At 37.0% G+C, this 13,008-nt stretch overlaps 1 protein-coding gene across 1 annotated transcript in view; it reads left to right on the top strand.

The window, feature by feature from the left end:
* sar1b (secretion associated, Ras related GTPase 1B) overlaps window positions 1-9,831 on the top strand; it is a 29,623-nt gene extending 19,792 nt beyond the window's left edge. The window contains exons 3-7 of the mRNA XM_072590659.1: window positions 424-543; window positions 2,403-2,468; window positions 2,562-2,665; window positions 5,551-5,682; window positions 8,510-9,831. Of these exons, the coding sequence (XP_072446760.1) occupies window positions 424-543; window positions 2,403-2,468; window positions 2,562-2,665; window positions 5,551-5,682; window positions 8,510-8,626 (539 nt within the window). The 3' untranslated portion in view covers window positions 8,627-9,831. The remainder of the gene's footprint in view (window positions 1-423; window positions 544-2,402; window positions 2,469-2,561; window positions 2,666-5,550; window positions 5,683-8,509) is intronic.
* Window positions 9,832-13,008: the final 3,177 nt, after the last annotated feature.

The raw sequence follows: 13,008 nt of genomic DNA, 5'->3' as shown, positions 1-13,008 counted from the left end.
CAAGAAAAGAAAACTTGTTTTCTGATGTCAGTGCACGTGAACTATGTGCTGCTTTAAATCATGAATGCACATTTTACATGGTTTTCTGTTGAAGAGGTTGATCAAGACTTGGAAGACTGGACCCCCCCCCCCAATCCACCATGACCCTCTTGCTCTTTCCTTGGGTGCAGTCCATTTGTTGAATGCAGGAGGGAATGCGTTTTGGCAGAGGGATTGTTTACTCCTCTCCTGTGTCCATCACACTTTCTAATCTCCCAATCCCCCTCCGTGTCTTATGTCATCTTGAACCTTTCTGTTTTGGTAAGTGTAAAGTACAGTATTTTCAGAATAATTTTGGCTTTGATGAGATGGCGATATCTGTTATCTGCTAGTTTTTACTTAATCGCAGCATATTTTGTTTAACTGTTGAAATATTTATTCTAGGACTGTACAAGAAATCAGGAAAATTAGTATTTCTAGGACTGGACAATGCTGGGAAGACTACTCTGTTGCACATGCTCAAAGATGATAGACTGGCACAACATGTGCCAACGCTACATCCAAGTAAGTTGTGTGGCATCAAGGATTCATCCTTCCGATTATGATTGCAAGAAACCATCAATGTATAAATAATAAAAACAGGAAGTGCTGGAAAAACCCAGCAGGTCTGACAATCACTATGGAGAGTGGAACAGAGTTAACATTAAGTCCAATAGGACTCTTGTATTGAACTCTATTTATACAGTTCTTTCTTTAACTTTTTCACGTTATGGGAATGGGTAATCAAGGTCAATACAAGTTCCAAGTGTGTATAATTGTTAGGTACAGATTAGAATTCCCTTTGCTCTTTTCTGATAACTCTTTTCCTTAACTTAATCTTGAGTTTTTCTATTCTTGTGTCAATTCTTTGTGAAAGTATAAATACAATTGCTGATCTTTATTATATGTTGGAGAGCTTTCAGCTATGGATCCTTATCTCTTAGTGCACTTAGCTTGTTTCCCTTAGAACTCATACGGACTTTGAAAGAAGAATCCTTCATTCTAGTCTGGCATCTATGTAGTTTGTGGAGTGAACCAACCACACCATGTGGGGTATTGAAAATTATATGCTGATTATAATTTTATGCAAAGTTCAATGTAAAAATTAAATCTTTGATTTCCAAGTATGTAATTACCAATGTTAGCATGATTTGTGATTACATTAAAATTTCTCCACAAAACCTGTATTTTGTGAATGGAAAAACAATCCTGCATTTATGTAATGTCCCATTTCATCAATTATTTGGCATCTAATTGCATCCTGAAAAGTAATAAGTTCTTAAGTGAACCACATAGATTTTTATGACAATCAGCAGTGGTTACATGGTTGCCATTGGATTAGTTCTCTTATTTCTAGATTTTTATTGAGTTCACATTTAGTCAACTGCCATGATGTTATTTGAGCCCATGTTTTCTGAAAACTGATTGGATTACTATAATAAAATAAAATGAAGCACTTTGCTGAAAATCTGAAACAAAAAACAATCATTGGAGAAACTCAGCAGTGTTTGTAAAGAGAAAGCAGAGTTAATGTTTTGAGTCCAGTTTAGGTTTGTGCTTACTTATAATAGTTAGGGATGCAATCAGAGAGCACTGTTCAAAATTTCTGAATACCCCAAAGTGCTTCACATGTATGAAGTAAATATGAATTATGAAATTATAAAGTGTAAGCTATTTTGTAATATTCTTAGGCTCAGATTACACCCATTATAAATCTTGCATATTTATGACCTCGTACACTTTATGATTCATTGTGTTGAATGGCACTATAGGGGAATTAAGGGTTACAGGGAATCGCAGGAAAGTGAATATGAGGAATGCCTGATCAGCCATGATTCTGTTGAATGGCAGAGTTGGCTCAAAGGACTGAATGACCTACTCCTATTCCGGTTTTAGGATATTGGGGAGGGCATTCATGACTGAGATAAAAAATCTCCGCTCAGTGTAGTGAGCCTATGGAATTCTCTGCCAGAGAAAACAATTGAGTCCAAAACATTTAATGTTTTCAAGGAGGTGGATGCAGTGCTTGGGAAAGAGTCAAAAACAGAGAAAGCAGGACAGGGTACTGAATTGGATGATCAGCCATGAGCACATTGAATGGCAAAGCTGGCTCAAAAAGCCAAATAGCCTAGTTCTCCTATTTTGTATATGTCTATAGTAACCTACTTGAATATTAGTAATTATAAATTCAAATCAACGTAGTAAGTAAGCAGCTCTTAAATTGCTAGCATATTGTAGAAAATAAATGCTGAACCTACCATTGCAGAACAATAATAACTGAAATTTTAAAAATACTGTGCAATGATTTTAAAGATATTGGCATATGAATATTTAACGAGAACTGGAAATTTTCCAGATAAATAACCTTTTTTTTTCTAATAAAGCCTCAGAAGAGCTGACGATTGCCGGGATGACTTTTACTACTTTTGATCTAGGTGGCCATACGCAAGGTATAGATCTATTGTTATTGGGATCTTAAAAGTTTTTTTTTAAACGTGGCGTTTTTTTGTCGTCCTCAAATATTTTCTCTCATTTTCTCAAAGCCCGAAGAGTCTGGAAAAACTACCTCCCGGCTATCAATGCTATTGTCTTCCTGGTTGACTGTGCAGACTGTGAGCGTCTGGCAGAATCCAAGGCAGAGCTTGATGTAAGTAAACTTTTGATGCAAATATCTCCATGTCACCTAGAACCCATGCATTTTAGTTGTCTATACGGTGGTATTGAACAATGAGTTTTGGTGGAGAATTTGACAACTGAGATATAAGCAAGCCTCAATTCATCTTCATCCACAACTTGTTCCTTTTTCAGCAGAAGTGATAAGGAGTGGGAAACTTGGAGTAATTTCTATTTGGACTAGGGAAATTACAACTAGATTTTGGTTTCCCTTATCTCTCCTGTTGTGAATACCTTTAATCCAAAGCAAGAAACAATAAGACTCCATACCAGCAAATGAATTGGTAACAGAGTGAAGGCAAATTCAAAAATGGGAATTTTGCTAAAGTGAGAATATGGAGTAGGATGAGCATGTGGAACAGAACTTTTCAAATGAAAGCCAGTAAAGAATATTTAGTTGGTAAAATATATATACGAGTGATTTTTCTTACATTTTGGATGGTTTCAGTGACAGTGTTTTAAATATTTTCAATTGACAGACGCCTTCTATTGTGTTAGTCATTTTATGTGAGTTAAATGTAGGTGATGATCTTCAGAGCAACAACCATAATAAAGTCCAAGAAGAATGAATGAATTCCAGAAAAAAAAATCATATTTGGAATGGGGCATTTTTAGGCAGAAATTTGTACGCCAATTGAAGTATGATTGGAAGATAGTTGTAACTAAGACCAATGGTCAAGAATTTTTTTTAAATTAAAAGATGGCACCCAATATGTTCCATTTAAAAATGAGATTTATTCAAGTGTAAAAATGCTGTAGGTAAAGCAAGAAGAAGAAATTAAAATTGAATCAGGTTGTTCACTTTTTGTGTGAGTGTGTGTAATAAAAATAATAAGCATGGATAATAGACGATGTCAGAAGTCACACGACACCCAAGTTCCAATGCAACAGGAATATCACAAAATCACAAGCTTTCAGGACAGTGCCTCTTTGTCAGGTGAAGTCACTTCAACTGACAAAGGAGCAGCGCTCCAAAAGCTTGTGATTTCAAATAAACCTGTTGGACTATCAAACCTGAAAAAAAACTGCAGATGCTGTAAATCAGCAACAAAAACAGAAATTACTGGAAAAGCTCAGCACGTCTGGCTATGTCTGTGAAGAGAAATCCAGGTTAAAAACCGGCACCTCCACATCATAATAGATGAGGAAAACAAAGTAAGAATTTTAGTGTTATTCTTTAGAAAGAAGAGAGAAGGATTCCATAAATACATTGCAAAGATTTCTTCTTGCCAAAGTGGGAATCAGGAGGGGGGAGTAATTTTCATGGATAAATGGAACTTGACAGGGAAACTTTGCAAATACTTTATAAAGAGAAATAAATAAAAATGAAGATCTGAACAACTGGTTAAGCTAAAGACAGTAAATTAACACGGCCTAGCTGAAATATCTGACGACTTTGAGGGCAAAAAGGAAGAGGTAATAAATTGAAACGGAATTTGAGTCCTCTAAACAGTGACTGAGTTTCTCACTCAGTCTGATTATATAGGCAGAGTCCAAGAATTCTGGTACAGGAGCAACAAATTCTTCGGCACACAGACTATATGTAATACTATATATATTTGTATCATGTGTGAAATGTTTATATACACAATTATAAATCTTCACCTTTTAAGTGCACAAGGTTCTTGGCAGGGTGTCTGGGACAAGGAAGTGTAAAATGAGTCAGTGATTGTACATTTAAGAGAGAGATGAGGTGGAATTTCATCTCCTGAAGGTTGTGAATCTGTGAAATTCTTGATCGCAGAAATCCGTAGAGACTATAATTAAGTATATTTAGGGCTGAAATAGGCAGATTTTTTAATCAGGAAGGGAATCCAGGATTAAGGGGAAAAGACAGGAAAGTCGAGTTGAGGATTATCAGATCAGCCATGATCTTGCTGGTTGGTGAAGCAGTCTCAGCAGGCTGAGGTGCAAGTTTCTGTTCCTATGTCTTATGATCTAAAGTATGACTTGAGATAATGCCACAAAATAGATGCGGTCAGATGACCAAAAGCTTAGTCAAAGCAGGTTTTGTGAAGCGTTAAAAGGCAGAATATAGACGTGATGGGGCAGAGGTGTTGCAAAGGAATTCCAGAGCTAGGGGCTTAGGAAACTGAAGGCCTGCCCTCAGTGGGGGATAGTTATGATTGGGAATGCACAGGAGACCGCATATCTCGAAGTTGAACGAGGTTAGAGGTGAAAGGCGGTGGGGGAAGGCAAATGAGGGATTTGGAAATGAGAATAAGAACTTTACAGTCAAAACACTAAAATGATTAGCAAAGTTCATCTAAACATGGAATAGCTATTGTACTCTGTATCTTTGAGACATGGCTATTAACGTCACCATGGTGTAGAATTCACCCTATCACAGATCGCTAAGTATCTTGAAGTACAGAACTGTTCAGCAATAAATTTATAATAAATCTCATGTTTAAGTAAGTTCCTGTAAAATCTTTCTCTTACATTTTATAGTGTAAACACCAATGTAGAGCATTCTGTGGTTGATAACACGTGCACACCCAACATTAATGATCAGAATCTGACTTGAAGATATAAGATAAAATTCTTTAGAGTTGGTACTTCGATGAGTCAGACTAATGACGTGCATTTGGATACCTTTTAAAGAAAGTTTTACTTCCTAATTAAAACAATTAAAAAGAGTAAACGTCAAGAAAAGTGCTGCATATGTGTATGATGTGGAGGTACCGGTGTTGAACTGGGGCGGACAAAGTCAAAAATCGCACAATAGGTTATAGTCCAACCAGTTTATTTGAAAGTGCAAGCTTTCAAATAATCCTATTGGACTAGAATCTGGCATATGTATGTGTACACAGTACATGGATGAATGTAGCCATTAATTTGGTTAACTGCTTCCTATAGGCACTAATGACAGATGAAACAGTTGGAAATGTGCCTATTCTTATCCTTGGTAACAAAATTGACCGACCTGAGGCAATCAGTGAAGAGAGGTTTCGAGAGCTGTTTGGGTTATATGGACAAACGACAGGGAAGGTAAGGCTCAAACCTACAACTGCTTAATTTAATCTTCCGAGTGACAAAAATTTAACTTTCTGATTGAAATCCATTAAAGCAATTATTTATTAATCTGGAAATAGTTCCCTCTATATTTGTGCACCAGCACAAAATCAAGAACAACAGTATGAAAATAAAATAGAATAGGTAATCTGTAGTTAAAAGCAGAAAATACTGGAAACACGCAGCAGGTCAGGTAGCGTGTGCAGAAAAAGAAACAGTGAAGCAGACTTTCAGACCTGTGACCATTCATCAAGATTGGAAAAACCTGTCTGCAGATGCTATCTGTAAAATACACATGACAGTAAGTCATACATTCATTTGTTTGTTAATTGAGTATTTTGCAGCATCTTTTTTTTATTTCACTAACACCATTTACATTGAACTTGAAAATAAGAAAACTGTCATTATGCGGACAGGCAAAAAGGAAATTGGATATCAAGCCAAGAAATGCAAAATTGGTTGCAGATTCCAAGAAGGAACAGGAGACAGTTAGCAAGGCATGTAGCCTTAATGATTGGTCAAATGTTTATGTGGGGTGAATTGGGTGGTAATTTACAAGAAATTGGATTGACAACAAGAGAGAATTTGGAAGGAAATAAGGCCTGAATCTTCCCAAAGCAGCAATCGTGTTAGATTACTGCTCTTGTAACAACTGTGTCGCTCACCTATATTTCTGGGCTCAACGTTTGGAGGCCTTAGAAATTTGTAATGTACCTTTTAATCCAGCTGAATCCTCATGATTTTGGATCAGCAAAGCAACTCGCGTATAAGGATGAGAATTTTAAAATTGAGATACTTATCAACCAAAATCCAGTGTAGATCAGCGAGTACAAAGTTGGTGATTGAGTACAACAATGCAGGATGAGCTTTGACAGTGTTTTCAATGAACTGCAGTTAACCAAAGTTTGGAGGAAAGGAGCCCAATTAGGACCAAATTAGTTTAGTTTGAAGATAAATATATAAAAAAAGGATTCCTGTATCATGGGCTGTATCATAAGGCAGAGGTGGTTATTGTATTGAAGGGGGTACAGTGTGACTAGCTTTCTTTGGGTTTGAATATGGCAAAGGATTGCAAACATTGATTTACCAAAAAATAGCCCTGGGGTATGGGTGAATTCAATGATGAGGATAAGGAGGTTTGACAGTCTTCACATTCCTTAACTGGAGAAACCATCCTTCGTCGAAGACTGAACATTTTACAGTCTGATAGCCCTAAGGTAACTCAGTTCCTTTTGAAAACTGTGATAGCTAACCTCAATTTTCAGGTGTTATCAAGAAGTCACATTTTGTGGAAGTGAAAGATAATACTTAGGGGGTGCCAAGATGACTAGGTAGGAAGAGGTATTCAGGATATACTAGCTCAAATCTGATCTGCAAGAGTGAAACCTTGTGAATGTAATCTTGCCAATCTGGAAACCAGTTGCATTAGAGAGATTTGGTGTAATTAACCATAACCTATGTGTGTGTGGAGTGACTAGCCCATCATTTTTCAACTGGTGGGCAGTTGTACTTTGCCATTATATTAAAGCCTATAAAGCACATGGGATAGGAGGAGCTTTTATGTTTTATTTCAAAATATTTACCATCCAATTATTCCTTCTGTTATGGTCTGACTTCTTTGTCTTCAGCCAGTGTCAACAGATTCACACAACATTACCTTTTTTATTCTCTCACATAAGTCTGGTCTCAGAGGAAGGGGAAGAACTTCTAGAGCACTATATCTTGGTGATCTGCTTCCTTTTTTACTGGAGCTTATCTTGTTTTCTTTCATAGTCCGATACTTCCGTGACCATGCCCTTCCCACACTCTAACGTCTTTCATACCTGTAGCCCTTTGACAATTTTGGCGGCACGGTGACTCAGTGGTTAGCACGACTGTCTTACAGTGCCAGCAACCCCGGTATGGTTCTGGCCTTGGGTGACTGTGTGGAGTTTGCACATTCTCCCCCTTCTGCGTGGGTTTCCTCCCACAGTCCAAAGATGTGCAGGTTATGTAAATTGGCCACGTTAAATTGCCCATAATGTTCAGGGGTGTGTAGGTTAGATGCCTTAGTCAGGGGAAGTGTGGAGTAATTGGATAGGGGAATGGGTCTGGGTGTGTTGCTCTTTGGTGAGTTAGTGTGAACTTGTTGGGCCAAATAGCCTGTTTCCACTATGCTTCTATGATTCTTGTTTGTTTAGTTCTAGCCTCTTGTCCAGCTGACTTTGTTTGTCTCATCTTTGACCATGCATTCAGTTATCTGAACCTTAAGTGCTAGTCCACAAATGGCTGCTCCTCCCTTCCTTGCATTGCTTTGTAAAACTTATTCATTGATCATGTTTTTGGTCACCTAATTCAGTAAGTAATCCAAGATAAAAGTTTCATCAGATAACAGTCCTATGAAGTGCAATGGAATATTATGATTAAACATGGATTTTAAGTGCAAGTTGTTTGTCAGTGCATTTCATGCTTGGATATGCATGAAATGTAGGGTAGGAGAAAGTGAGGACTGCAGATGCTGGGGATCAGAGCTTAAAAATGTGTTGCTGGAAAAGCTCAGCAGGTCAGGCAGCATCAAAGGAGAAGCAGAATCGACGTTTCGGGCATAAGCCCTTCTTCAGGAATGAGGAGGGTACGAAATGTAGGGTAGTTTGGAAGCAAAGTAACTTTGTTTTGGAATTTCTTTTTGTATGCAGATATTTATATTACATGACTTGTTTACACAGTATCTTGATCTGCATTAATGGAGATCTGTGGAATTATGTTACAATCGATTAAACTTCCCTCTTTTTTTCTCTTTCACTACTCCATCTCTCCAAAACAGGGAAATATTTCCATGAAAGAGCTTAATGCACGACCACTAGAAGTCTTCATGTGTAGTGTCCTGAAGAGACAAGGTTATGGAGAAGGTTTCCGCTGGCTAGCTCAGTACATAGACTGAAGTTGACTTTGGGAAGATTATCTGTCAAAGGCTGAAGATCAGCTACCAACATAAAACAACTTGAACCTAATAGACATTTTCTGGGTATATGTTTGGTTATAAAAGTTTGATGTTTTTTCTAGAAGAATAACAATAGCATTGGCTGCGCTAAAAGAGAAAAAAAAATCATCTGTACGTATGAGGCCTCAAAAAAAATATTCTTTAAAAGTTTGTATGTTTAAAGTTACAATATGGTAACACTCTAATTTCAGTGGATATCTGTTTCCTTACTTTGATTTACAACATTAACCAAACCATCAATCTGTACAGTTTTGGACAGAGTGTACTTAGACAAACATAGCATCTGAATGCACTTTTTAACAGGAAAGCAACGTACATGTGAGCGGTATTTAATGATCATGTAAAAATTTTTATGTACTATTTTTAAATTGTTCGGTTCAATAAATTTAGAACATGTAACCACCCATCCTTTTAGTATCTGAAGATTACAAATATTTTTAGAGATCTCAATTTGTTGATACTTGCTCATGATACTGTAACATTTTCAGGAGTATCCCGGAGCACCCTCTAATTAGACTGTAACCAAATTTGTTCCTCGCTTGAAAGTAGAAGAAACAAATGCTCATTCCTTATCAATTTCCGTGTTATTCTTCTAAAGAGTATTGTGCAAAATGTAAGCACGCCTAGTTTTTATTCAAAGATTTAAATTATACCTCTTCACAAAATAATATGGAAAGCACCAATAAATTATACATGTATGAAATAACCCCATAGGCATTCTCCTTAAGCTTATCCGAATTTGTTTAAATAAGGAATTGATTTTTAGCTCTGGTTATTTCCTATGTTTGTTTTTTTGTCTGTGGAATAAGAATGTCACTTATTGAAAAAAAAGCTTGCAATGGAACAATTTCTTAAATGTTCTTAAATATAACTGTTCCTGCATTAATTTGCCAAGACAGACTATATCAGAAATGTAAAACATAATCAACAACTCTTGCCTAATTAGTTGCTAACTCTTGCCTAACATCAAATGATAACCTATAAAGGCATAGTTAGTCTATTTTTACAGTAGGATTTATTCAGCATGACAACACCAACTAGCCTTCAGCCAGCTGATAAAAAAGAGCGCTTGATCATGACACAAAGAAAGAAAGAAATAACACTTGTCTGTGCCGAGTGTAATTAAATCTTTTTTTTAAAATGTACATTCTAAAGCCTCTTCTTGGTTGAATAGCCTGACAACAGTGACCAAAGTGCACTTGAAGAATGGTCACTATAGATGTTTTATTGTGTGATCACCTGCAAGAGAGGGGTGTGAGGGTTCAAGAATTGGTGGAAGTAAAGTGTGCACATATAGCATGCATATGAATTAATGTACTTCAACATCAAATGATAGATTGCAATTTCTCTGTAAGGGAGTTTCAACTGGAAGGTGGCAAGCAGTAGAAAGGCAGAGCTGAATGAGGAAACATTGAGTGGTATTTGTGGTAACCCCAACCAAATTTGAAGAAACTAGTCTCTTGCTAAATTGTGTTTTCCATGTAGGCTTAATCAGATGAGTAGCAATGAACAAAGTGCCAAAATCATTATGATATTACTTTGAATTTAAACATTGTATGGTGACAACGCACACAGACACAATTCATATTGGGTTCATTCATATCTCTCACAAGTGGCCATTTATAAATGTTCAAGCTTGGACTGTTAACTGTTACAAACCTCTTGTGAAAGCTGTCACAGCCAAAATTGATTCTATCCTTGCTTGCCATCTATAGTCATGTACGTTTTTGGTAGTGGTTGTTGAATATCAACCAAGACTGGAATCTTATTCACTTTCCTCATCTAGGAGATTGGGATATTTTCCAATCTACCACTCCAGCTGAGATTTTACTTTGAATCAGCAACATCCTGGTCTTTTGTACCTTATTATGCAACTTCTGAGGATAGTTTGGTTACAAAAAGGTTATCAGAAGAAGCTGGCAAACATCTCCAGCATGGGAAGGAGTGAGAGTGTACTACTTGGTGAGAAGAGGAAAGGAGTTACTCATTTAGTGGAAGTTTTTTTTCTTGCTTTGTGGGATGTGGGCATTCCTGGTAAAGCCAGCATTTGGTACCCATCGTTAATTGCTCATTGAGCTGAGTGACCTGTGAGGATATTTGAGGGCAATCAAATACATTGTTGCAAACCTAAAGTTAATGTGTAGGCTAGACAGGAAAATGATAGCTTATTTCTTCAGTGAACAAGATTAATTTATACAACAATTGATGTTAATTGTGAAGGTCCCCATTACTGAGACTGGCTTTATACCTGTATTGCAGATTACATGATGGAATTTAAATTCAAGCTGTTGTCCCCAGAGCACTAACCTGGTTTACCAGTGCAGTTACTTATTTTTAAATATTCCTTGATGGGGTGTGGACATTGTTGGCTAGACCAACATTTATTGTCCATTCCTAATTACCCAGAGAGCAGAAGAAAGCTAAGGAAATAAAATGGCTACGGGTTCTGGGCTGGGCCAGAAAAAGATAGTAGATTTCCTTATTCAATGGGCATTAGTGAGCCAGATTTTTGTTTGGTTAGAATCCATTGTGGTTACATGCTCATTAAGCTTTCGTTCAATTCCACATTTTTATTGCAATTAAGCCAGTTTATCAAGGTGGGATTTGAACCAGTGTCCCCAGAACGTTAGCACAAGATTTGGTTCTAGATTTATTCAGTGACATTAGTACAATGCTCCATCAGATTCTCTTCAAACTCTCTCCCAGCTCCACCCACCCACCTGATTGGAGTACAGCAGGGAAAAAATCTGGAAATGTAGATATGTAAATCATTAAAGGTATTGGTGCACGATGAGTGAAGAAAGTGACTGTTCATTTTGAGAGTTGCAAATCAAAATGTGAACATAAAATATTTACTTTTTTTGTAGACTCTTGACGGAAAAATAGTTTGTGTAATTCTGGTCTCCAGCTGATGGAAATATTATTGACAAATGGGAGAAAATGCAGAAATTATTTGTAAAATATTGCCAGAATGAAGAGAATGCAACAATCAGAAAACATTGAGCAAGTTAAAGCATTTTCTGCTGGAAGAGGTGGGAGATCTAATGTGGGTTTTTAAAAATGATGGAAGTGTTCCATAGAATTGAAAGGGAGAAACAGAGCATTTATGGTTAAATCAAGAACAAAAGGGCATAAATGTAGACCACAACAGAGTTTAGGGTAATGTTTATAATTCTTCATTATGTCTACAGTGCAAGAATACTGCAAGACAAACTGACAGGAATTTTTTCATTGTCCCTGATTCATGACGTTGATACCTTTGCACCTACTTCATGCTGCCCTAATACTGTACTACTCATTTGTAAAGCCGTGTTGAGATATACTAACACAAGCTTTGCTATTAATCTACCTAAAGCACTACAGAATGTGGAATTTTCCAGGCTTTAAGGTAATTAAGCAGCTTGCTTCTCAGCTGCAAAAATCTAAACCACGGCAGTTATGATCTGCCCAGCTTCTACAGGGGTGTTGAAAGTACTTTGTACAAAGGAGTCGATCTTGTTAGAATTGCCTCAATGCATGGTGTTGTGGGTGAAGTGGGTGGAAATTCTCTCTCTGTTTATTTTAAACTTCTGAACTTCCAGTAGTCACTTGCCTAAACTTGTCAGAAATCGCAATGTTTCTTGGCACAAGGGTGAACAGGAGACAGGTTTCATTGAGGATTGGAAGAACACTGATGCTGCTTCTAGTCTATAAAGGAGCAAAGGAAACAGAAAATCTGCCTTCTGGCTCTTGTGCCCCAGACTGATTGACAGGAATGGGCTGGATATCCAGAAAGACTGAACACAGTAATGCCATCAGAGCTTGATCTGCTCATTTGAAGCAGGCCTGTCTTTTTGGCAGTGTTATCACATTGGGGTCCCACAGGAAAGCAAAACAATTGGGTTTTTTTTTGACTGTCCAGCTATTTATTTCTGCCTGACAAGGGAAGATTAACATTTATCTCTGAAATGCCAGCAGGATTAGGGAACTAATAAATTGACTTTAATTTTAATGCAAATGATAATAATGTTTTGATACAAACATAAACAATAAAGAGAAACATCGTGTGAAATAACATTATAATAACCATATCACAATATAATGAGTCTACTACACACTTTAACATAGGCATGACTCCCACTATATTACACATAACTAATAGGAACCTAATAGCAAGAATTGAACTGCTCCTTCTTGCAATGTAATTGTGGCTGACCATGTACTTCAATGCTTTTTGCTTTATATTGTCGCTAATTTCCTTTATGTCATAGATATTTATTGTCTGCTCAATGTGGTAGACAAAAACTCTCGGATATCTGGGTTAGATAATTCCAAGGATTCAT

This window comes from Chiloscyllium punctatum, chromosome 20, assembly GCF_047496795.1.
Source record: "Chiloscyllium punctatum isolate Juve2018m chromosome 20, sChiPun1.3, whole genome shotgun sequence".
NCBI classification, from domain to species: domain Eukaryota; kingdom Metazoa; phylum Chordata; class Chondrichthyes; order Orectolobiformes; family Hemiscylliidae; genus Chiloscyllium; species Chiloscyllium punctatum.
The sequence above is the reverse complement of the archived record's forward strand: the minus strand, read 5'-3'. Positions and strand labels throughout refer to the sequence as shown.